At 43.0% G+C, this 26766-nt stretch overlaps 1 protein-coding gene across 4 annotated transcripts in view; it reads left to right on the top strand.

Moving 5' to 3' along the window:
* The window catches only part of DOCK1 (dedicator of cytokinesis 1), a 383360-nt gene that overhangs the window by 56337 nt on the left and 300257 nt on the right, over positions 1 to 26766 (top strand). For all 4 annotated transcript variants that reach the window (XM_081912599.1, XM_081912601.1, XM_081912600.1 and 1 more), the window contains exons 2-9: positions 4708 to 4791; positions 16340 to 16380; positions 17999 to 18054; positions 21187 to 21283; positions 22602 to 22750; positions 24575 to 24710; positions 25432 to 25589; positions 26419 to 26500. In XM_081912599.1, coding sequence (XP_081768725.1) covers positions 4708 to 4791; positions 16340 to 16380; positions 17999 to 18054; positions 21187 to 21283; positions 22602 to 22750; positions 24575 to 24710; positions 25432 to 25589; positions 26419 to 26500 — 803 coding nt within the window. The remainder of the gene's footprint in view (positions 1 to 4707; positions 4792 to 16339; positions 16381 to 17998; positions 18055 to 21186; positions 21284 to 22601; positions 22751 to 24574; positions 24711 to 25431; positions 25590 to 26418; positions 26501 to 26766) is intronic.

The raw sequence follows: 26766 nt of genomic DNA on the forward strand, positions 1-26766 counted from the left end.
GCGCCCGCCGGGTCTCAGGACCACAGGCTTCTGCTGCCTGTGGTTTTTCTGGATGGGTCCCCGCTTCGCCGTAGCGGGCGACCCGTTTCGACGGAGCTACCCTCTCCCGTTCAGGAGCTGGCAGCCATTGCCGTTCGCGCCGCCTCAAATCAGACTCACCTCCTGATACAGCTTTCTGTGCAAGGCCTGCCCCCCCCCCCCGGTATTTGGTGTAGGCTTTTGCATGTGTTTCTTTACAGTGTACTTTAGATTTCATGGGGTTTGTACCTTTATTATAAATCAGCACTGCTCTTATAAATGGTTGCAGTTGCAGTTGCAATTTCCCTTCCCAAAGAGAATTAGATTTTCTGCTTTATTCTCTCTTTTGGGACTGCTTCAATTAAAAAAAACAACAAAAAACAACTTTGCTGAGCTTTGTATGTTCCCAGTCATATCTCTCACAAGTTGGCTTTTAAAAAGACTTTTAATTAAAATCCCATTGCAGAGTTCCTTAGATCAATGTTCCTAATTTATCAAGAGTTCAGCACAGAAAGTGACTGACAGCTCCGATCTGATTGCTGTTTGGTTTATTGTATTTAAGGAGTTGTCTGTCAGAAGAGCAAAGTGCTGTAATGAGTGTCTGCATCAAACTGCCATGAACTTACTAGCATTCTTTCTAATAATCTTGTAGATTGAGTGTTGAATCAGAATCGGAGACAGTTATATGTGGGCTTGGGACTTCTAGTTTTCTGCTCAGCAGCAGTGCTTCTCCAACTATCTGATGTTGTGGGCTGGCAATTCCTCCCCTTGCCCCATGTGCCAGGGACTGGTACCGTGTTTGGTCCCTCAAGCATCCCACCAGGCCCGGGTTGTGGTGGAGTCACTGTGAACTGGCAGCTCATTGGCTAGCGCTGGTTTGCGGGCCAACATTTTGAGTAGCGCTGTTCTACAGGCCAGTGCAATTTGCTTCTGCTCTGATGCCTTTATTATATGTTACTTAGTAGTGGGCTGTGATTTGGAAATGAAAGGCTTGTGGGCAACTCCATATATTTATATCACATGAGTTTATTTTTGGATAAATTGGTGGTACCAAACCTGTGTACTCAGAAGCAGAGTTTATGCATGGACTATAAATACATCTGAATTCCCTCTTCCATTGGTCCTTCGTTGTTGTATCTATGGCTAAGAGTAGAAAGAACCAAAGCTACATTCCTGGGCATGCTTTGTTGGGAGAAAGACCACTGAAAGTGAGACTTGCCTCTGATGACTAGACATGTTTAGGATTGCCCTGTAAGTCACATTTATACAGTAGTATGGTAATGAATTTTTAAAAAACACAGATGGCCTGTCATTTCATTAAAACAAACTAGTGAAAAACAGTCTATAATTTTTAAACATAAATAAAATAAGCAGTCAGCAGAGAGAGGCTGTTATTAATCTCCCCTTTCAAGTGCTTTGTCAAATAAATTTGGCCAAAGCTTGGTCTGTATTGTGCCTCCAAGCACAGAATTTCTTAACTGTTAGATCAGGCTTTCCCAAACTTGGGTCTCCAGCAGCTTTTGGACTACAATTCCCACCATCCTTGACCACTGGTCCAGCTATCTAGGAATGATAGAAGCTGTAGTCCAAAAACTGCTGGAAACCCAAGTATGGGAAACCTTAAAGGTAAAGGGACCCCTGACCATTAGATCCAGTCGTGGCCGACTCTGGGGTTGGGGCGCTCATCTCGCTTTATTGGTCGAGGGAGCCGGCGTACAGCTTCCGGGTCATGTGACCAGCATGACTAAGCCACTTCTGGCGAACCAGAGCAGCGCACGGAAACGCCGTTTACCTTCCCGCTGGAGCGGTACCTATTTATCTACTTGCACTTTGGCGTGCTTTCAAACTGCTAGGTGGGCAGGAGCAGGGACCAAGCAATGGGAGCTCACCCCATCATGGGGATTCGAACCGCCGACCTTCTGACCGGCAAGCCCTGGGCTCTGTGGTTTAACCCACAGCGCCACCTGCGTCCCATGGGAAACCTTGAGTTAGGTTATATCCGGTGTTAGTGTTCTCTTCTTCCAGAAGTGACAGAACACTTATTTTTTATGTTTTAGAATAACTGCTGAAGAGCCATTACAGTATGTTTTTTTTCTTTGAATGCTGTATTTTAATATTAGGTTTCTTTATTTCCAAAGGGAGAAAAAGATATTGTCTTTAATACTAAAAATAATTACTTCTAACGATTTTAATTGCAGTGGAAGTACAATGTGCACATGTAAACTATGTGCAAAGTTTACATGGTTTGTATCAGTGGTGGCTAACCTGTGACCTGTCCGTCCCCCCGTCCCCCGATGATACAGCTCCCATCAGCCTATAGCATTGGCCATTCTAGCTGAGGCTGATGGGAGTTGAACAACATCTGGAGGGTCATAAGTTAAAGATTCTTGGTTTACAATATGAATTGCTGAAGTATATGGGAAACTAGGGCTGCAACCTTTCTATACACATTATGGAAATAAGTACCAGTGGGGCTTACCACATTTGTATAGAATTGCATCGTAGATCAGTTAGCAGTTTTATTTTTATGTTGATTCTATTGCAGCATTTAAATCTCCCACCCCACAGTTTCCCAGCTCCTCTAATATAGTGCTGATGTCTCCTGTTTCCCCCTTCTCTTCTCCAGCACACAAACTTTTAGGCTGTTTCTTGCAAATATCTGTGTTCTGAAATTTGCAGTAAAGTGTGTGTAAACAAGGAAGTGAGTCAGTTGAAAAATGCATCTTTAGCAATTTGTGTGTCTCCTATACATGTCCCAAGAAGAGTGGGTGTTATTTTCTTTTTTCTTAAAGAAAGATAGTGCCATTTCAAATGTTAATTTAGAGCTGTGTTGGCAAGGCCACACTTCTCATGAAATTCTGTGAGAATATAAGAGAACGAAAGAGAACGACTAGAAGAAAATGCTGATGTAGCTTTATATATACATATATATAAAACCAAAACACTGTTAACGATATGAAGATGAATGCTGTCAAAAGCTGTCCATTATATGGTTTCAAATCTACTGGGTATTTTTGGTCTTTCCTTTTCGAAGAGCAGACTCATGAATCTTGTTTGTTCTTTAATTTCTCTTTGGATATTCTATTTAATAAATAAAGTTGAATCTGTTTAATTGGGTGGAACAACTGTTTATTATTGGTTCTGTCTCACATAGCAAGCCAGTATGAACTGATGCTTGATGTCAGTATTCTACATCTCAATGTAAACTACCAGGTTGAGACTTAATAGACAGAAGACAGAAGTCTTTCTGGTCAACAGGGCTGCTGATCCTTAGATTAGGTGGCACCCTTTTTTGGATGGACTTACATTCCTTCTGAATTAATTAGGTTCATAGCTTTAGAGTGCTCCTGGATTCTGCTCTACTCTTAAGCAGTCAGGATGTGATAGCTGTGGCTAGGCATGCTCCAATATTATTTTACTTATGGTCCGCTGAGTACAAATAAAAAGTAGCAGATTATAGAATGCACAACAAGGTGGAAAGAGAAATGGCAAAACAATCATTGGTTATTTAAGGAAAACGGCAACATTTAGAAATCTTGTAACTTGCCTAGTAAGAGCTCTTCAATCAAATGAGCAACAGAGAAATGCTCTTGCACAGCTTAGGTTGACACACCAACAGCACCTGTTCCCGAGGAAGCGTGTGTGGACAAAAAGAAAAATGCTTTAGGTTTTTAAAAACTCCCCTTTTCTCCTCTTTGCACCCTGTCTGCTCCATTCACGGCCTTTCTAGGGCACGTATCAAATGTTACACCATTTTGATTGATTGAGTTTCTGTGCTGCTTTCCATTGAAGTGTATGCCAAAGTGGCTTACAAAACAATAAATAACAGTACTAAATGTGACAATAGAACATCACACTTGCAGATAAGAATATCACAATTATAATGCCTTGGCCATTAAGAGTTGTATAATTTTGAGAAATACACAATAAAACAACTATAAGTAATTATAATGTTAAAAACAGCAGCTCATATATGATCCTGCATATCCACTCGCGTTTTTCAGAAGCTCTGGCCTGCATCTCATTGCCATCAGTGCTGTGGTCAGTGGAAGAGAACCTTCTCTTCTATGGTGTTGAGTTTCTGGAACTTCCTTTCAGATCGGTCCTTTAATTAAAGACTTTAGGCACAGGACAGATGTTCTTGTTTTGGAGTACTTGTGACGACCAGCTGACCAGTTGACAATTTAAACTTATGTAACTTGTTTTTCATATTTAACATTTTGTATGGTGGTTTTAATTTTTGTTGGTCCTTGTCACCTTGAGCATCATAATACAAGTTGGAGAAGTAAGATACACATTTTAAAAAAATGTAAATAATGAATAAATAATACAGGACCAGTTTATACGTTTAGCATTCCTTCTTTCTGTATGATCCTGTGTTCCGCCGCAAAGTTTCAGAGGGTAGGACAATCCATAGAATGAGCCTCTCTTGGAGAAACACACAGGAGAAGATGCTGCTTATTCAATCCATAATTGCTTTGTGATCATTTTTTTTAAATGAAAAGTGGTGATACCTGCAGTTACACTGGTTAAATTCCAGAGGGGCTTCTTATACACAGATAGTGGTTTCAGCTATGCCGACAAACTAATACTGAACTGTTCCTTTTTTAAAAAAAAGCTAATTAGCTGGTGGGTTTCTTTTGGCAGTATTTTTGATTCTAAAAACTTGACTTTTCTCTCTCTCTCTAGCATTCTACAACTATGATGCCAGGGGCCCAGACGAGCTGTCTTTACAAATAGGAGACACCGTCCACATATTGGAGACACATGAAGGCAAGTGGAACAAATGTTTCTTCCGTAACCATTATTCTTCTCGTCATGACTGTCAGCGTTTGAGTTTTATGTGCCTGCCTGTTTTAGCAGATGAGTTCTATTTTGAAACCTAATTGTGATGGGACGATGAGCTGCTTGTGCGTAAAATGCAAGTCCCTCAGAGTTTGATCAGGCTTTCAAACCTCTGCCTGTGACGGAGCCCCTCCAGCATGGCTGCGTCAATCACTAGTAGAATCCGAAAGTGGCTGCTTTCGGAAACGTTTCCAACATAAAAGCTCCTTAACGGAAACACGTCGTCTGGCCTCTCGGCGTGACAGTTTCCGTCGAGGTGTGGGTGTCCCTATAGGAGGTCCTGAGACCTCCCCACTGGTTTCGCTTGAAGCGTCTCTGAGCCATCCCTCCGACTCACTTTCCCTTGGAGTTCTTGCTCGCCCTCTACTGGTTCCCTCTTCCGCTGCTACTGCTCTCTCACCCTCAGTGAGCCTTTGCGCCTCCGGCGCTTTAGATGTCAGTTCCCTGACATCCACCTCCCCTCCAGGGCCCCCTTCACCCCCTCCCGTCTCCTCTCCTACTGGCGGTGAGGAGGTAAAACCCTTGAAAGAACCTCCCTCATCTTCCGACGTCGCGAACACTTCCTTCCACTTGTTGCTGTTCCTACTCTCTAGGTACTCTTCGTCATCAGAGTCCACTCCCTCTTCCAACTCCGACTCCGCGAACCCTTCCATTTCCTCTTCCTCATCGGTGGTGCCGAAATACTCCCTCCTAAACCTTGCTATCGGCTGAGGTTTCCTCGGGAACCTTTGATGGAACGTTTCTGTTAAAACCTCGTCATTGACTTCCTGCGCACTTACCCAGGTGTTTTCTGACTCCGGTTCCCCTTCCCACGCCACTAAATACTCCACCTGATTTCCCTTCCACCTGGAATCGAGGATTTCCGCTACATGGTTGCGGCGTTCCCTCTCTTCCAAGGCTGGTCCCCTGACGTGCTCCCCTTCACCTCCTCCCCTGTATGGTGACAGTAACGACCTGTGGAACACTGGGTGCAATTTCATGTGATTGGGTAATCGGAGTTTGAAAGCTACCGGGTTGACCTGCTGAATCACCTCAAAGGGTCCCAATCTTCTGGGCCTCAGTTTCTTACAACCCCCTTTGAACGGCAACCCTTGGGTTGACAACCACACTTGATCCCCCACCCTTATGGTTTCACCTTCCCTTCTGTTCTTGTCTGCCTGCTTCTTATATTGTGCCTTAGCCCTTTCTAAGTTGAGCTGGAGCTGCTGATGGATGGCTTCCATCTCTTCTACAAAATGTTCAGCCGCTGGGACGCTCCATCTCTCCCCTCCTTCCCCTGGAAATGCCCTGGGGTGACACCCGTAATTAGCCAAAAAGGGACTCATCCCTGTGGACACATTCTCCGCATTATTGTAGGCAAATTCTGCCAACGCCAACTTTTCGACCCAATCGTTCTCTCTGTCATTGACATAACACCTAAGATATTGTTGAAGAATGCCATTTGCCCTTTCCGCCTGCCCGTTGGTTTCAGGGTGCCGGGCAGTTGAAAAATTGACTTCCACGTGTAACAAGCTCATGAGCTTCCTCCAGAACCTGGAAGTAAATTGTTTGCCTCGATCTGAGATCACCCTCGAGGGAGCCCCGTGCAACCTAAAGATATGTTCCACAAACAACTTCGCCGTTTCTTCCGCTGTGACTGCATGTGAGCATGCTACAAAGTGGCACATCTTAGTTAACAGGTCTACTACTACCATGATGGCTGTTTTCCCCTTGGACCTTGGCAGATCCGTCATAAAATCTATTGATATCGCTTCCCAAGGCCGTTCTGGTGTGGGTAAAGGTTCTAATAACCCTGCCGGCGCCCTTCTTTCCCCTTTGGCTCGCTGACATTGGTCACACCCTCTTACATACTCCCTTACATCTTCCCTCACCTTAGGCCACCAAAATTCCCTGGTAACCAACCACATGGTCTTGTGTTGCCCAAAATGTCCCGCCGTGGGGCTATCATGCAACTGCTTGAGTACTCTCCCCCTCAATTCACCTTCGGGTATATACAGTGCCCCTTTGTAATACAATGCCCCATTTCTTTCCTCAAAACCTCCGGGGCTCTCGCCCTCCCCCCTGAGACCTCTGAGCTTATCCTGGGCATATTCATCATTTTCCGTTTCCTCCACCAGTTCTCGTTGCCCCACCATCGCCGCCCCACACACCCAGCGGTCCTCCGGGATGACATGTCTCTCTTCGATCACCCCCTCCCCTTCCCAATATTCTGGTTTGCGTGAGAGCGCGTCCGCCCTGACGTTTTCTGGGCCTGGCACATAACAAATCTCAAAGTTAAATTTGGAGAATTCCTGTGCCCATCTCACTTGTCGTTGGTTGAGCACTCGAGCTGTTCTCCAATACTCTAAATTTTTGTGGTCGGTGCACACTTGCACCTTGTGTTGTGCCCCAATTAATAAATGTCTCCACCTCCGGAATGCTTCGTGAATGGCAAGTAGTTCCCTGTCATACACCGTGTAATTCCTCTCGGACTTATTCAGCTTCCGCGAGAAGAAGGCACACGGTCTCCACTCCGACGCACTCCTCCCCGGTTGAAGAAGGACCGCCCCTACCGCGCGGTCGGATGCATCTGTTTCCACTCTCATGGGTTTTCGTAAATCCACATGCAGAAGTTGTTCTTCCGAGGCGAAAGCCCTTTTCAGTTCTTCAAAGGCTCGATCCGCCTCTGCCGTCCAAACAAATTTCTTCTTGCTGCTGAGACAGTCGGTGATGGGCGCCGTCAAGTGGGCAAAGTTCTTGATGAACTTCCGATAAAAGTTCCCAAATCCCAAGAATCTTTGCACGTCCTTCTTGGTCTTCGGTGTCTTCCATTCCAGTACCGCTTGGACCTTGCCTGGATCCATGGCCAATCCCTTGTCTGACAAGCGGTACCCCAGGAATTCCACCTCCTTGGTATGAAACTGGCACTTCTCCAGTTTCACCCACAGCTGGTTGGCTTGCAGCCTGCCCAACACTTCTCGAACGTCCCTCACATGCTGTTCCTCATTTTCCGAATACACCAACACGTCGTCTAAAAAGGCCACACAATTCTTGTAGAGCAAAGGTCCCAGAACGTGGTTTATAAAAGCTTGAAAACACGCGGAGCCCCCTTGTAGACCGAAGGGCATAACGAGGTATTCAAAGGCTCCCAACGGGGTAAACATGGTGGTCTTCCATTCATCTCCCTTCCTTATGCGTATCAGATTGTACGCCCCCCGCAGGTCCAGTTTTGTAAAAATCTTTCCCTTCCTTACTCTGGTCAAAATGTCATCAATTCGGGGCATAGGGAAAGCCAGGGACTCCGACACTGCATTGAGGGCCCTGAAGTCACACACCAGTCTCGGTTTGTCTGTGTTCTTTTTGTCCACAAAGAACACTGGGCTGCCCCCCACCGCTCGGGACTCTCTGATGAAACCTCGCTTCAAGTTTTTGTCAATGAACTCCCTCAGCTCCTGCATCTCCCTGTCTGACATGGCGTACAGCTTGCCTACTGGGAGTTGGGCCCCTGGGAGTAGGTTGATTTGACAGTCAAAGGGTCTATGCGGTGGCAGTTTGTCTGCTTCCCTTTCGCTGAATACGTTGCTCAGATCTGCGTATTGCGGGGGCACCTTCCCTTTGTCCATCACTTCCATCCCCGCTAGGGTGACTCTGTCTCCTCCCGAAACCTTCCCCTCCTTGCAGTGTTCTAGGCAATGCGCTGACCCAAAGGAGACCACCCTCTGATGCCAGCCCACTAGCGGATCGTGTAGCGCCAGCCAGCTCATCCCCAAAATGATGGGCGCTCCTCCCAGGATGGCCACATTAAACGCTATCTGTTCGGTGTGCCTTGCCACTCTCATTATCATCGGGACAGTCTGTTGGCTAACTTCTCCCCCCAACAGCTCTCTGCCGTCAATCGTAGTCACCTGCAAGGGGTTACTTAAAGGGATAGTCTGTATCTGGTGCTCAGCTGCAAACTCCTTACTCATGAAATTACAGGAGCTGCCTGAATCCAAAAGCGCCTTGACCTTTAGTGGGTGTCCGTTTGGCAGTTCTAGTAACACCTCTATCACTAAAGCGGGTCTGGGGGGTTCTGGCATGGGCACTTTCATTGCTCTTTGGCCTGGCTGCTGTGCCCCAACGGTGGCAGCCAGGCGTTGGCTTTTACTTGCTCCTTGCCTTCCTCTTCCTTTCCCCCAACAGCTCCTGCCATCCCTTGCCATTCCTTTCTTTGTGGGCAAACTCTGGCAAAGTGCCCTGGCTGTTGGCAGAGATAACATCTCTTGGCGCTCTTTCCCTCCTTTTTCCGCCCTTCACTGGGATTTGAAACTGCGCGCGCCCGCGCTGTTCCAACTTCCATCGGCTCTGCCGGCGGGAAAGGTGGCTCTGGAATGTCTGGAATGCGGAACTCCCTCCAACGGTCTCCTTTCCCTTCCCGCTTTTCCATAGCCCTCGCCTCCTGGCGCGCTCCTATGGCCAGCGCAGATTTGGTTAACTGGTCCATAGACTCCGCCCTGGGGCCCCGGGAAAGCTCATCTTTGATGGTTGAAGAAAGCCCCTCTTCGAAAAGCATTTGGATGGGCTCCGCCGATAGGTCCCACCCCAATTTGTGAATCAACATGGTAAATTCAGTCCAGTACTCACGGACAGATCTGCTTCCTTGCTGGCAAGCCATTAACTGCCTTCGCACCACCCCCTGCTCAATATCGCTGGAAAACATCAGGTCCATGGCACGAAAAAACTTCCTCGTGTCCTTTAAGATCTCATTATTCGCTGCCATCAGGGGTCTAACCCAATCTTTCGCCCCGGATTCGAGATGGCCAATCACATACGCCACTCGCGATTCCTCATCGGGGAAGTCATCAAACTGCAAGTTTAGAGCGTATTGCATCTCTGTTCTAAAGGCATGATAGTTCCTGGGATCCCCCCCGAATTTCTGCACCAATCCTGGCACCTTTCTGGCGAGCGGGGTGGTTTTCTCCTTTCCCTTTTCTGCATCCTGAGCCCTCCTCTCCTCAAGCCTCGCCGTTTGCAGCGCCAACTGGATCTCCAACGCCCTGTACCTTTCTTCCAGGCTTGGACCTCCTCCAGCTGCTCCTGCTTCCCCGGTTCCGGCTGGATTGCTCATGATGCTTCTCCCTGCACAAGCTGGCTTTCGGAGACTTTCGGATTGCTGTGATGGGACGATGAGCTGCTTGTGCGTAAAATGCAAGTCCCTCAGAGTTTGATCAGGCTTTCAAACCTCTGCCTGTGACGGAGCCCCTCCAGCATGGCTGCGTCAATCACTAGTAGAATCCGAAAGTGGCTGCTTTCGGAAACGTTTCCAACATAAAAGCTCCTTAACGGAAACACGTCGTCTGGCCTCTCGGCGTGACAGTTTCCGTCGAGGTGTGGGTGTCCCTATAGGAGGTCCTGAGACCTCCCCACTGGTTTCGCTTGAAGCGTCTCTGAGCCATCCCTCCGACTCACTTTCCCTTGGAGTTCTTGCTCGCCCTCTACTGGTTCCCTCTTCCGCTGCTACTGCTCTCTCACCCTCAGTGAGCCTTTGCGCCTCCGGCGCTTTAGATGTCAGTTCCCTGACACTAATGAAATATTGAAGTATTTAAATGGGCAAAGAATTAACAGTTACTGCACATTAAACGAGCAGGCTTGTGATAGCTGAAGAATAACCTTTCTAAGATGCAAATTTTCCTTTTTCCCTCCCTCCCCCCCGCAACCCCCCCCCACAAAGATTGATATTTGTGCAGCTTAATTTGTATGGATCTCTAGTAGCATCTGTTGAGCGGTTAGAATGGTAAGATATCCCTAAGAAACCCTCAGACTTCAGATAATATACAAGGTCCTATTAAAATGAGTTAATTTTGAATGCTGAAATATAAAAGATACTTATCTTCTAAACTGTAAGTCTCTGCTGTGTGGTCTGTCTTAAAAAACCCCAATATTTTAATTGCATGCCTTTCAAAATGAAGTAAATTATTATTATTATGTATTGAATTTATACACTGTACTATACCCTCTGGTCTCAGGGCGGTGTACAGAATAAAATCAAAATATAAAACCACAAAATCCATAATCAAAATAACAACAACAACCCAATAACCCCTCCCCCAACACCCCCCCCCATTTTAAAAAGGGCATAGGATGTTAATCAAATCAACCAAAGGCATGGTTAAAACGGAACGTTTTTGCCTGGTGCCTAAAGGTGCATAATGAAGATGCCAGGCAAACTTCCCTGGAGAGAGAATTCCACAGACAGGGAGCCACTGCAGAGAAGGCCCGTTCTCGTGTTGCCATCCCTCTCGAGGAGGAGGCACATGAAGAAGGGCCTCAGAAGATGATCTCAGGATCTGGGTAGGTTCATATGGAAAGAGGTATACCTTGAGGTATTGTGGTCCTGAGCTGTTCAAGGCTTTATAGGTCAAAACCTGCACTTTGAATTGGGCCTGGAAACTAATTGGTAGCCAGTGTAGTCTGACCAAGATCGCTGTAATATGCTCAAGCCGTCTCTCTGGTGAGCAACCTGGCCACTGAATTCTGCACTAGCTGCAGTTTCTGAACTCTTTTCAGAGGCAGCCCTACGTATAATGCATTGCAGCCATCTAACTTTGAGGTTACCAGAGCATAGACAACAGTAGTTAGGCTATCCCTGTCCAGATAGGGGCATAGCTGGGCAACCAACCGAAGCTGATGGAAGGCACTCTGGGCCACTGAGGTCACCTGAGCCTCAAGTGACAGCAAAGGATTCAGGAGTACCGCCAAGCTACAAACCTGCTCCTTCAGAGGAAGTGTAACCCCATCAAGAGCAGGCGATCTCCCACCCATCCGGTGTAGGGAACCACCCACTAGCAGTGCCTCCGTCTTATCTGGATTGAGCTTCAGTTTGTTGGCTCTCATCCAGTCCATTACCGAGGCACGACATTGGTCCAGCACTTCTACTGCCTCATCTGCAGATGTAAAGGAGAAATACAGCTGAGTGATGTCAGCATATTGCTGACAGTATACTCCAAACCTTCAGATAACCCCACCCAGTGGTTTCATGTAGATGTTAAACAACATAGGGGATAGGATTGAGCCCTGTGGAACCCCACATTGAAGGCTCCATGGGGTTGAAAAGCATTCCCCAAGCAACACCCTCTGGGAATGACACAAAGCTGTGCCACACACCCCTAGTTTGGACAGTCGCTTGAGAAGGATACCATGGTCGATGGTATGGAAAGCCGCTGAGAGGTGGAGGAGAATTAACAGGGGTATGTTTCCCTTGTGTCCCTCTCTCGACTGAGATCATACAGTGCTACCAAAGCAGTTTCTGTGCCAAAACTGGGCCTAAACCCTGATTGAAACGGATCCAGAAAATCAGTTTCTTCCAAAAGTGCCTGGATTTGGTCTGTGACCATTTGCTCTAGAACCTTGCTCAGGGAAGGGAACCTTGCTCAGGGAAGGCAACTGGCCCGTAGTTAATTAGGTTTTCCGAATTCAGGGAACGTTTCCTAAGAAGGGGATTTAAAGAAGTATTAGTTTTTATATACAGCGATATGTGTATAATCTCCTCTTCCCCCCCAAATATTTGAAGGTTGTCTTTGACCTATATAATCCTTTATTAATATTTATTTTGTATTTATATCACACCTTTCCCCCAAGATGCTTAAGGCAGGATTCTTGCCGTTTTATCCCCACAGAAGTCTGTGAGGTAAGTTAGGCTGAGAGTGATTGGCCCAAGGCAACCCAGTAAGCTTCATAGCAGAGTTCAGTTTTGAACCAAGTCTCCACAGTCCTTGTCTGACATTTGAACAACTAAAGTAAGAATTTACTGTGTTTATTTCTATCTACCGTTCAGCATTCCTTGTCTGACTTTATATTTGATCTGCTTTCAATCCCCTGGATGTAAATAGTAAACACCACAGCTGCTTAACAGTTGCAGGTGCATAAGTTTTATTGATTCACTCCCTTCCCCCGCTCCCTGCCTGCTCCTTTCAGGACTGAGACCTTATTTTCTTTCTCATCAATATGTATGTTTGCTTCCTCTTCCTCCAGCTTTTTTCCTCTGACCTTTTCAGATACAAATGAAGGATGCAGTTGCGCTGTTCCAAGTGACACTTTACAACCCTAGAAAGACTACTTGCATAAAATGCACAGTAAGGGGTCTCTACCACACTTGATAGTGAAAGGCATGCTCTCTCTACCTCATTTGTTTTATGCGATTTTCAAAAGCCAGGCTTAGCTGTTGCAGGCTGCCTCATGACAATGAAATATGCAAATAGAGAAGCAGCATAAATTCAACTATTGATGTATAGTCTTCGTTCAGACTTAATGTCAATCTCTGGCTTTTCATTAACTGTGAAAGTGGACCTGAGAAGAGATTTTCTAAACTGACCATAGTTGGCTGTTGCACCTGAAGGCAGCAAACACTGGCTTGCTTAAAACATAGATTGCTCTTATACCAGAACTTCAAACTATGATTTGATGTTTAAATGAAGACATAGGGACGTAACCCTGTGTTTGTTTGTCTGGGAAAGGTATCCTTGGTGGGCCAAGTATTTCTAGAAGAAAGGCAACAAGACCTCCTTCGCTAAACAAAATCTCTTTTGCAGCTCAATATCTCTCCCTTCTTTTCTTAGTTACCCTCAGTGCAGAGCAGCTCTCGGTTCCAACAGCTAGACAGATGCTTATAAACCTACTTTATAGAGCCAGCGTGGTGTAGTGGTTAAGAGTGGTGGACTCATAATCTGGTGAACCGGGTTTGCTTCCCCACTTCTCCACATGCAGCTGCTGGATGACCTTGGGCTAGTCACAACTCTCTGAAGTCTCTCAGCTTCACTCACCTCACAGAGTGTCTGTTGTGGGGGAGGAAGGGAAAGGAGAATGTTAGCCGCTTTGAGACTCCTTCGGGTAGTGATAAAGCGGGATATCAAATCCAAACTCCTCTTCTTCTTCTACTTTTGATGAGCTGTACCTGGCAGGACTTTCTACACCTTTATGTGCCTTATAACAGGCTTCCTCAACCTCAGCCCTCTGCATGTTTTGAGACTACAATTCCCATCATCACTGACCACTGGTCCTGCTAGCTAGGGAACATGGGAGTTGTAGGCTAAAAACATCTGGAGGGCCGAGGTTGAGGAAGCCTGCCTTATAACACAGATGGAGCAGATAAACCAGTTTGTCTGATTAGCATCACAGATAGCAACTGAAACAAATATATTTGCTGATGACTGGATGGGTATTTAAGTTAGTAGATTTTATCAAGTTGGTTTTTGTGGGTGTGGTTTTTTTTGTATTGCCTACAGCAGTGCAAATGTCCCTTCTCCAAAGCACTTGGGAGTAAAGGTTCCCTGCATCACCTCTCCCCCTTCTTCATCTAGCTTTACAAATCTTCCCCACTGACAACCCCATTGTAGTATAATTATTTCAGCCCATCAAAACATCTCTCACATTTGTGGAGGCAGGATGTCATTGCAGGGAAACAAAGAGGTAATTTCTCATTCACTCTGCCCACCCCCACCCCACCCCGATCCACAACACATCTGCAAGCGATCAGCATTATGTGCTTTTATTGCTACCAAGCCCATTCTGCTTTAGTGTGACTGTTTAATAATAATAATAACAAAAAACACCCATCACACATAATAGTCATTCACAAAGAGTGATAGTGCTGCGCCAAATTGGGCGGAATCTTCCATACAAACGCTAACCAATTCAGCACAAAACTGGCAAGCGAACCTGCATTGTAAACTGCTCTACCTGTCATTCTCAGTAAATATGGGTCCTTTTCCCCCACCCACTGATCCTCTGGAGAGGCCACAGACAAATTTTACAACAAAGATTATAAAAAACGACTACTCTGTTTCATTATGTATCTACACCGCTAATTTCTTCCCATTAAAACCATGCTTTTGTGCAGGCTATGTAGAGGGACTGTCTGCCTCAGCTAATTACCCACATATACCTGAGAAAGGATATAGGATCTCTTCTTTCCTGCCCACCAGGCTGTTTCACAGTCAAAAGGACTGCAGGATAAAAAGCGTGGGGGTGGGGGTGGGGAGGCAGAGACAACTCCTGTCATCCTGATGGCAGCATCACTGGTCGTGGATGATGGGAGTTGTAGTCCAACAAAGATCTGAAGACACAGGCATGGGAAAGGCTGCCTTGTAGGGTTGAAAGAAATTTTTATCGCACCCATTCATAGAAAAGCTAATATATACATGATTGTATATAAAGCCTTAAACAGTGCAGGACCGCAATACCTCAAGGACCGCCTCTCTTCATATGAACTGACCTGGATCCTGTGATCATCCTCTGAGGCCCTTCTTCGTGTGCCTCCTCCACGAGAGGTCCAGAGAGTGGCAACATGAGAATGGGCCTTCTCTGCGGTGGTTTCCCATTTGTGGAATGCTCTCCCCAGGGAGGTTCAGTTGGCACCTTCATTATACACTTTTAGGCGCCAGGCGAAAGCGTTCCTCTTTAATCAGGCCTTGGACTGATGGACATCCAATGCGCTTTTATACGTGTTGTGGAAGGGAGGATTATTGGTTTATTTGTCCTTATTTTTATAGTGTACTTTTGTGATTTTTTAAAAAAATATTGTAATTTTATGTTGTGAACTGCTCTGAGATCTACAGGTCTAGGGTAGCATACAGATTGATGTAGAAATAATAGTAGTAGTAGCAGTAGCAGCAGTAGCAGCAGCAGCAGCAGCAGCTAGATTAAGCACACAAAATGGCTAATGGTGGTGGTTTATTGGTTTTTCTAAATCACAGGACTGGAAACATGAACATCTGTGCATATCTGCCACACACATTGCACTACTCACACAAACAGATCACTTCCATAAGCAGCAAATATTTAAGCTGCCTTCAGAAATGTCTACACCAGGTGCATGGTAGAGTCTTGCATGCAGCAAGATGGCAAATCCATGCTCTGTTCACTGGGTTTGGCCACCAATCACCATCAGAAGAATCAAGGCAGATAAAAGACATTTTAAAATGCATAATCACTAATGACTGGATGTTTCAAGCTGTTTTTAGTGCTATTAATCAGACCACAGGACTGACATACAGAATCCAAATATGGTCAGGTGAAAAGCATTCTTTTACACTTCTGGTAGATGGTGGGTATTGCAATGCCACTTATATAAATATATGATGTGGCCATATATAGGACTGTATACAGTATTCTGGTTATCCTGTGGTTATACCAGGTTAAACTACCTGACTTTTAGAAAACATCTGAAGGCAGCCCTGTGTAGGAAAGTTTTTAATGTTTGAGGTTTTCTTGTGTTTTTAATATTCTATTGGGGGCCGCCCAGAGTGGCTGGGGAAACCCAGCCAGATGGGTGGGGTATAAATAACAAAAAATATTATATTATTATAGTAATGTGCTTTTTGTGCTGCTACCTTTGAAGGCTGTTTTGGATGTGTAGAATGCAGCAGCCTGGATGTTTGTTGGGTCAAAGCCTTTGTACCATTTTACTCCAGTTGTCTACCAATTACTTTATAAAAGTTTATTAAGAAATCTTTTCTTCTAGGTTGGTACAGAGGTTATACTTTAAGGAAGAAATCCAAAAAAGTAAGTATTTCGTTTCCATAGTAGCAAATTCCTTTTTTGTGTCTGATGGTTTAGGTTTTTTCATAGTAACTACTTAAGATATTCTATTTCCTTTCAAAACTTTTCCCTGAAAGGTAAATTAGAAAAAAAGTTTGTGGATAATGCTGTTAAAATAATGGGTTGCTCCAAAATAGAATTTGCTTTTTGAAAAACAATAAGTAGCTTTGTGATATTTTCTGTCTTTCACTACAAAAATGGGTGGTGGATAGCCTTCACACATACTTACATATTTTGTTTATAGAAATACAGTGGTACCTCAGGTTACAGATGCTTCAGGTTACAGACTCCGCTAACCCAGAAATAGTACCTTGGGTTAAGAACTTTGCTTCAGGATGAGAACAGAAATTGTGTGGCGGCGGCACGGCAGCAACAGCGGGAGGCCCCATTAGCTAAAGTGGTGCTTCAGGTTAAGAAAGGACCTCCAGAACGAATTAAGTTTTTAACCCAAGGTACCACTGTAGGTTGGTAAGAGGAATAGTTTATAACTTGCTGGTTGTGAATTTTAATTTTAATTAATATTAAAATTGAGTTTCAGTAGCTTCTCTTTCAAGAAACTCCATAGGTATTAAAATGTAAGTGGGCAGTTTATAGGAATCCTGTCAGCTGAACTCACTTCGTTGGCTGACCTAGGGTTAAGAACTTAATTCGTTCTGGAGGTCTGTTCTTTGCGCTTTGCGCATGCGCAGAAGTGCCAAATCGCACCGGCACCTGCACAGACGCGGCGCTTCAGGATGCAAATGCTGCAGGTTGCGGATGTGCCTCCATCACGGATTACGTCTGCAACCCGAGGTTCCACTGTATTTCATTTTACTTCTATTACAGTAGTACCTCAGTTTAAGAACAGTCCGGTTTAAGAACAATTTGATTCACAAACTCTGCAAAACTGGAAATAGTGTCTTGGTTTGAGAACTTTATCTTGGTCTAAGAATGGAATCCGAACAGTGGAAGGGCACCGGCGGCGGGAGGCCTCATTAGGGAAAGTGCGCCTCGGTTTAGAACAGTTTTGGTTTAAGATCGGACTTCTGGAATGGATTAAGTTCGTAAACTGAGGTATCACTGTATTTAGAATGACGCATGAGCAGTGGGGTAGCAGGCATTGAATTTTGGCATCACATAGGCCTCTGCTGAAATTTGAGACCCTAAGGTCCACCACTGATCAATATATGTACCATCCTACTTCCCCTCTGCTCTCCTAATAATGGTCCTCCAATGAGAATATCAGAAGCTTTTGGTTTAGATTTCAGTTAACGACAGTTTAGCATTCTGTCCTAACCTCAAGCTGTTGTTAATTGAAATGCCCCATGGTTTAAAACAGGATTGTTTCAAGTAACTACGATTATGATTAAAACAGTTAGTTGGGTTCATGTACAATGCTAACCTCTTCTAGTTAGTATAAAGTGAAAGTAAATACTTCTGAATTCCTCCTCCCCCTGGCTTGCCCAGGCTTGTTCTTATAATTATAAATCATCTTTCAGGGATGTATAACTATGTAATATTTAAATGAAATGTAATTCTGAACTTTATTGGTCATTCAGAACCCCCTCCCCCAACAATAATACATTTATTTTTCTTGTTTAAGGGCATATTTCCCTCCTCCTATATACAGCTTAAGGAAGCAATAGTTGAAGGAAAAGGGTAAGTTACAAAATTAACAGATGAAAATATTTTCATAATGGCTTCTTTGCACATTAGATAAATAAATGACAATGCACAGGAAATTAAGTCTAAGGTTTATTCTTTCAAAGATTAGGGTGGGGGCAAAGGAACAAGTAGAGAATGAACAATCACACTTCTTTGTGGTCTAGGGTTTATGTGAATCAGTACGGTAGCAGTGGTTTTGAGATAACTAGTTGAATGAAAGCATGAATGATAACGGCCAGTTGTTTGAAGATTGGGAGAGATTGTGGAGGAAAGGGGTCAAGTTCACTGCTTGTACGGTGTTAAAGGAAAATACTATGAAAATGATGTATAGATGGTACTTAACCCCTGTAAAATGGGCAAAGATATATCCTAATAGTGATAATTTATGCTGGAAATGTAAAGAAAAAGAAGGTACCTTTTATAATATTTGGTGGACCTGCCCTAAGGTGAAAGACTTCTGGGAAAAGATTTATAGTGAAATGAAAAAAATGTTGAAATATACATTTATTAAGAAACCAGAGGCCTCTCTTCTTGGAATAACAGGCTTGGAATTGCCCAAGAAAGATGTTAGATTGTTTTTGTATGCCACATCTGCAGCTAGAATTTTGTTAGCTAAGAATTGGAAAACACAAGAAGTCCCAACAGTGGAGGAATGGCAGATGAAGATGATGGACTTTTCAGAGCTAGTCGACCTGACTGGAAGAGTCCGCGACCAGAAGGAGGAGGAGTACCAGGAGGAATGGATGAAATTCAAAAACTATTTAGTTAAATATTGATAATTTAATTGGAAAAACTTGCAAATACCAGATAGGCTTAGGATTTAAATATGTAATGTTAGAGAATAATATGTTTAAAGATAAAATGGAAATAAAGAAAGATTTTAAGTGATTAAGTTAATTTTATGAGAAAATTGGTTTTGGAAAACTGTTACAATGATATTCTCAGCCAGGGGGATTCGAGGAAGTCACTTAACAATGTTATTGGATTAACATTGGATTATGTTATTGGATTAAGATTGGATTAAGTACAGTTAAGATATATGTTTGTTTGTTTGTTTGTTTGTCTATTTTTTTTTTTAAATAAAATAAAAATTAAAAAAGAAGATAACGGCCAGTTTACCCAGTAACTCTCTTGAAACCCATCTTGAGTTCATTTAAGTGTTTGAAAGGATTTATGACATTTTTTTATGTTTGCAAGGAAAGTCTCATTGATGTGAGAATAGTGTTTTCAAAGCAATATTTTTTCTAGCTTCAGCTGTTATTTGCTTGTGACTTTTTCTGCCAGTTCTGTGTGAAATAGCAGGGTTCCATGGGCTTGTAGACTGTAACACAATGGACTTCCTCTTAAGGGGCTGACTGAAAAGACCAGGCAAGCACATGGACCTTGTCCTGATAGTCACAGGAAGTGTTGGTGAGAGGTAATAGCTTAAGAGAGAGAGAATACTTGGGATTGTGACAGGAAAACGTAGATTGAAGATAAATCCTGGGGACTGCAGGAGAGGCTAAAAGCTGTTGCTTGTGCTGCCATCCCAAGATTCTGGACACATGTGTCTGTCAAAGCAGCTGGCATCTACTTCTGACTGAGATGGCATATGGTACATACTGTGTCTTTGATTTAAAACTTTATACTCCAATCCAGTTGTTCTGAAAGGAACACAGAACTATAGAACAGGAAACTCTATATGTAAACCAGGGAGCTCGTAACAGAAGAGAAAAAACCACAGCAAAGCAGATACATAAAATCATATAGGTGAAAAATGGGGCACATGGTAGATAATTGAGGTGGTACAGTTTATCCCAGCACCCTAATAAAGGCTGAAATCAGTGTTGAAGGTTTGCATTATGAGAATAATAACGCCTGTGTTCACATGGAGTGGAATTAAACCGCTCAGGTAAGATTTACTCTTTGGGTCCAGTGGTCCCCCGAGTTGCTCTGTAGTGTGCATATGCACTGGAATGTACAAGATTAAAATAACACACACACACACAAATATGATTCAGTGCTTCTGTAGTAGTATAAGCACAAAAGTAGCATTTTGTGTATTTGATAAATTTAAAGTTACTTTATGCATCTGATTTTGAGAAGTTGCTGGACCTCAGCTAGTTTAGATGTTTAGTAGTTTCCGTGGGGTCCCTTCTGGCTCTGATACCATGATTTCAATAGGAATACACCAGATTCCAATACTTTAGTACAAAGGTAGCTAATGTGTTGCCCTTGGGCTGGATTCCCACCTCTGGTCATCCCTGACCATTGACCATGCTGGGGCTGATGGGAATCTGGTCACTCCTGGCTAAGTAAGTTAAATATAAATTAAAATAAAAAGGAAAGGGGCTGTGATAAAATACTGCAGGACAGCTGACTCCATAATTCTTGAGGGCTGTATGGAGTAGGAAGTGGTTTAGGTTTGCCTAAGATAAGTTTTACAGATGATTTAAACAGCCCTTGGGACCACAGAAATCCCATTAGCTGGCAAGGGTTAAAAAAAACCATCAAGCAAAAAGTATAAGATCTACAAAAAAATAAAAAAGCTTTGCCAGATACAAGCCTGAATGTAAAATAACTATTCTTCTGTGCCTGGTTTATTTTTATGCCTTTTTAAATATGTAAATTATGAAAGCGCTAATCATTTGATTACTGCATAATGACACCTTCCTGACTGATTGCATAGCTCCTTCAGTAAGCACCATACTTTAGACATACTGTGTAGTATGGTAGTTGTATAGTACTCAGATGATGCGTTATTTAAATGTAGTAATTTAGAGGCACAAACACTGAGGACTTGCAAAATAGCTTTTCTTGTCCTTGAAACTAGCAGTGTTTGGGTTTGAACAGAATCCCTTGTAATGACAGGTGATGTGCAGTTGGCGGGTTTTTGTGTGTGTGTGCTTATGAATACCAAATGCTTACTCTCTCAAGCGTGTACCCATTTTATAATGTTGGAAATGATTTTTTTAAAAAAGTTGTGATTATGAGTTTTTAAACCAAAAAGAATTGGGTAGGTTGTGTAGAACATCACAATTCAGCGTTGGTATCTAACAGCTGATGTAATTAGAATGCAATTACATTTCCCCTCTGTTTTTCCTCTTCTTCCATATGAATGACATTCTATGTTGGCTTGCTTCTTAGACAACATGAAACTGTTATACCCAGCGAACTACCACTCATTCAGGAGGTTACCACCACGCTACGGGAATGGTCTACAATATGGCGGCAGCTCTATATTGTAAGTATAGAAGGCTTCCTAAGATAATTCATTTTCGAGGGTCCTGTACCGTTGGTCCTTGGAAAAGCCTGTAGCTCAGTTCACAAAATCAGCCAAGCTACATACACTGGTTAAAAATATTCCAATGGCCATGGTGCCAGTAGCTCAAGGGTCTATACCAGCAGTGGGGAACCTCTGGCCTATGGATCAAATTGGGCTCGCTGGCCAGATTGGCACTCCTTTTATATGCAGACTTTGCCTGTCAAAGCTCCCAGGTTCCATTCTCACTATCTTGTGTTTAAAAAGAAACTTGAGCAGCTGTCTCAAGTGGACTGGAGAGCGATCGTGAGTTGGAGTCAACCGTTCTAGGGTAGATGGATCAGTAGATTTGATATATGGTATATGGCAACCTCATATGTCTCTATATGAACAAAAAGGCCATTCTCTTTCTTCCCCCATTCCTTCTAGAAATTTGGGTTGCCAAAATGCTTATAATTTTCATTCTGTTATTGATTCACACATGCATTTGGCTGTGCACACCTGCATGCATTTAACATGTTTGTGTGTATATATAATATTGTTCCTGAGTATTTCCTTGTGGTACTGCAAATGAAAAGCCAACTGTAAGGAACTGAGAAAATTCACTTTTGCATCGGTCTGGTTTCACCAAGTTGTGTTTTAAAAACTGCTTTGACTATTCTGAAGAAACAAACAGACCTACAGTAGTTATAAATTCCAGCCTCTTGACTACACTTGCACCTGCTAATGCTGAATTCAAGAGCTGAGTGCTGCCAACTTTGTGTTCTAAACTGGGCTACCCACGAATGAAAGGGAGGTCCAGGGGTATTGGGAGGGGGAACTCTGTGGTAAGCAGAAATGCATAAAACTTAAACCCCCTCCCCAAAGTGGGCAAGCCCCTTCCCAAATTGTATCTGAGGAATATGCCCGCATGCTGCCTTCATGCTGCTATGGGAACCTGGCAGCTTATGGGGCAGAGTGCAGGTGCAGATACTCTTCTTCAGCCTCATGGTCTTTCCTCAGTCTGGTAAGCTCTTGCGGATTCCCATCACCTTTTCTGGGCTTGGAGGCTAGGCAGAGAAAGTTCCAAATGCCTTGCAAGGCAGACAGTTTACCCACATTGCAAGGCTGTAGGAGGCTGAGAGGCAGGTCCAATAGCATTCGCACCCCGAGGATAAAAACAGAATATTGATACTTGTTTATTATTATTTTTTAAATCCAACTTCCAGCACTTTTCCTGCTGTACCACTTTGGCTGTTATACTTCATTATGAAGAAGACCAATAACAGAACTAAATGCATACTGTTTTCCTCTATTACAGCAAGATAACAGAGAAATGTTCCATAATGTAAGGCACATGATATATGATCTTATTGAATGGAGGTCACAAATACTCTCTGGAACCCTACCCCAGGATGAGCTCAAGGAACTTAAAAAGAAAGTCACTGCCAAAATTGACTACGGAAACAGGTTTGTGATGTTGTTTGAAATCCACAGCCTTTTCTTTTTTTCTTTTTGTATGTAGAAGTTATATGCATATAACTTGTATAAACCTGCAATAAACCATTGCATTGTGGAGCACTCCTGTTCAATGTTCTAGTCTACCAGTCATGCTTCCCCCACCAGGATAATCCATTTCATTTTGCCTTGCCTTGGGCTTTCTGCCCCTGACAGACAGACATGGCATTCTGTGACCACTGATCATGTGCAGTCTTAATTAGATAATTTGGGGGGGTTGGCTTCTTAGCCCCCCCCCCTATTTTTTTCAGCTTCTGTAAACCTTAGGGTTTCCCCAAGCTTCTCCATAACCCCATTTTGGCTATGTAGTGGTCATAACTCAGCACCTGAATTCCTTATTAGTCCCTTCCAACTCTTCAATTCTATGATTAGGACTGTGTTATTAATTAGCCATTACATATTCTTCCTTCACTGTAAGAATGTAAGGAGCTGAAGGTAAAGGCAGACATGATATAAAAAGATTTGCAGTCCCCTATCTATAACTGGCTTCTCTTGCAAATGTGAAAAGTTGGTATTTTCAGAACTTGAGAGGAAACGTGTGCTGAGATTAAACACAATGAGTTCATTTCCAACTCAGCCCTACTAAGGTATAAATGTTATGCTGGTCTTCACCCTTGAAAGTTCTTTTAATCTTAGAACTGAGAGAATCTGAACTTTAAGGTGAAGACAGATGTAATGTTTTTGATATGATGGGATTGGTTTGAACACTCGGTGCTCTGAAAAGAAATGTCTTGGAATGGAACAAATCTGTGTTCAGACCACTTGCAACCTATTGAAAATTTCATGTCTGTTCTCGCTCTTCCTTTTTTAGAAGAAAGCTTCCAGTCCTCCCTATTAGAGATGTATGTTTCACGTTACTTACTGTCCAAATAAATTGCTAGAGTACAATCTAGCCTCTGTTTACCAAAGGGCTGAGATTTGGCTAGCAAATTTGCTCCAAGGCAGCAAAAGCTTACACACCAGTCAATATTTTTTTTGCAGCAAATAGGAATTGGGACAAAAAAGTTTTGCCAGAAATTGGATCTGTTATATAATTTTAGACATTGTAAGTATTTTGCCAAACTTGTTATGAGAGCGAATTTTAACATCAGGTTTTGTGTGAAACATATTGTTTTTGAGGGCTCCTTCATTGGGACTTACTAACTCAAATTAAGAGAAACAGCCATGTCATTTTCAATATATGCTTTCTGTAGCGAATGTTTGTAAAAAATATTACCTATTACTGCTGATTTTGTAACTTTTGTGCTTAAGCTTACTAACTTTTCACCAATTAATTGATTCAAATTCCAATTGCAGTAACAAACATTTGGGTAAGCTGGCTCTGGATAGATTATTTAAACATTTGAAGACTGGCTACAAATGATTTGCAACCCTCCCAACATTATTATATCATACAAGATTTATAGTCCAATATATGATTTGTAATCAATTAACCACATGTTGTCAATATCAATTAGGTGTTTTAAATTTGTTGTTAGCCGCCCTGAGCCCGGTTTTCTGAACTGGGGAGGGCGGGGTATAAATAAATTTATGATTATTATTTATTAGTATACCAGAGGTAGCTAACTTCATTTAAGCTTTATCATAGACGTATGTCATAGATCTGGAAAAGTCCTTGAATTCACCTTCTGCTTCTGTAAACGGTTTATGAATCTTCCTGTAGCTTTGTCTAAAAAGCCAGAGTATTTTTAAGCACCAAACTGCTTAATTGTGTCTAGTTCAGATTAATAAGAAAATGCTGTTGATTCACTTGCTGTTGTTTTCCTTTCCATACAGAATTCTTGATTTAGACCTAGTGGTAAGGGACGAAGATGGCAATATATTGGATCCTGAGCAAACCAGCACCATCAGCCTTTTCAGAGCTCATGAAATAGCTTCCAAGCAAGTGGAGGAAAGACTGCTGGAAGAAAAAGTAATAAAACATAATGCATACTAGTATACATTATGAAATGTGTAAATGGTGTTAAGGACTAGCAATGACATTTAGATTGTGAATGGCTTTCAAGATTATGTTTTCAAAAAACACATTGCACATTTCTCCTGGCAATAGCCTTTGCTACAGTCCTGAAAGAACGTAAGCAGTTTTTTAGTTGGCACCGTAGCTTTTAGCATTTGAATTCATAGATCATAGATTTAAAACCTCCAAGGGTTTAATTAGTCACTAGTCTGCTTACCTGGGGCAGGATAAAATTGGTGAACTGAACCTTCCCTTGCCTCTGTATCAGCCTTGCAGTGCTATGCTGCCTACCTCCCTGAATCTTTTAGATCTGGGAGACTACTGTTTCTAATGAGAAGAGAGAAGGTTTGCAGCAACCACAGCATGTGGTACTTGCCTGCATGGATGTCTTGCTTGTAAATGACCAAGAAAGGCAGCTCTGCCAACCCTGTAATTGTCCGTCCTTCTCTTACCCCCCTGTCAGTTTCTAGCCTAGTTGCATACTGCCTATGACACATGAAAGATGCATGGAGTGAGAGTGGAGAGGGAGCAGATTAGTGAGCTAAGAACAGGAGCCAAATGCACAAATATTTGCAGGGCTGGATTTATGTAAATGTTTGTATCGTGGTGGGTCAGTTTGTTTCTTAGTCATCATAGAGTACTTGGTAAGTTCTTTAAAAATTCTCTCCTGTTTCAGTCTCAAAAGCAGAATCTTGACATTAGTAGGCAAGCCAAATTTGCTGCGACACCTTCGTTTGCCTTGTTTGTAAACCTGAAAAACGTTGTCTGCAAAATCGGAGAAGATGCTGAAGTCCTTATGTCTTTGTATGATCCTTTAGAATCCAAGTTTATCAGGTCAGTGCTGTATGGGTTTGTTAACTGTTAAATTTTAGTTTAGTGACTGCCTAATCCCAAAGACACAGGACTAGTCATATGAATATGAATATACACTCTTTACTTTAAAAAAACAAAACCAAAAACTTTATTTGTGAATGGCAGGGAAATGCATCTTCCTGAAGATATATAGGTGATAGTAAAGAATTTGAGTGCCCATGATATACATTCAACACCCTGCTCTCTTCTGAACCGCACAAAACACTCCTATTGCAGTCCTCTCAGTGAGAGGGTACAGCGTTTATCTCTTCAATCCTTTAAAGTGGAATTATAGTGATGAACATCACAAATGCCTGTTGAGGATAGCAAAGATGAAGGCTGTAAAGCACACAGCACATTTACAAGTATAAGTGGGCCTAGTGCTCGCATTTTGACAAGCATCTGGAAAAATGGCACCGTGAATTGATACAAAAAATCTAAACCTTGAACTTCAGAAGCCCATTTAAATTCTTTCAGCTTTCAGATAACATGCCCTTTTTTGTAATGTAAGGGGGGCGGGAATCCATCAGGATTCTCCTTACTCTCCCAGAGCACATTTCTTCTGCAGCCCAAATGGAATGTAAAATGAAACAAATCCATATATTCCTAGTTCCTGTTACTGCTTAAATGTGTGTGTTTGTGTATGTTACACATGTACAAAACACTGTTGTCTAACAGAGGCAATATTGGCTGAGTAGAGTCTCTGTATGCTTGTTAAAATGCAGATTTTAATGTGTCACAATGTGACATATTTAGCTTTTGCTTGTAAAATTGTGATGTAGCTGATAAACTGATATGTTTATTTACGCAGTGAGAATTATCTGGTGAGGTGGTCGAGTTCTGGGCTTCCAAAAGACATAGATAGATTACATAATCTTCGAGCAGTGTTCACGGTAAGTTTGCAACTTTTGAGGTATTCTATTGCTTCAATAGTTTGTGAGGCAACAGGAAATCTCCAGGAGGGGAAGGCCATCGCTTTGTGACAGAGCACTGCTAAAGGGCTCTGGTTCAATCCCTGGCATTTCTAGGGCTGGGAAAGACTGGAGAGCTGCTTGGTTGCTACTGGAGACAGTACTGAGCTAGATCAGCCAACAGTCTGATCTGGTATAGTGCCGTTTCCCATGCCCCTGCAGAAATGAGCATTGTTTGCCTTCCAGCT

Source organism: Podarcis melisellensis, assembly GCF_964234715.1.
Source record: "Podarcis melisellensis genome assembly, chromosome: 5".
Classification (NCBI taxonomy): Eukaryota; Metazoa; Chordata; class Lepidosauria; order Squamata; family Lacertidae; genus Podarcis; species Podarcis melisellensis.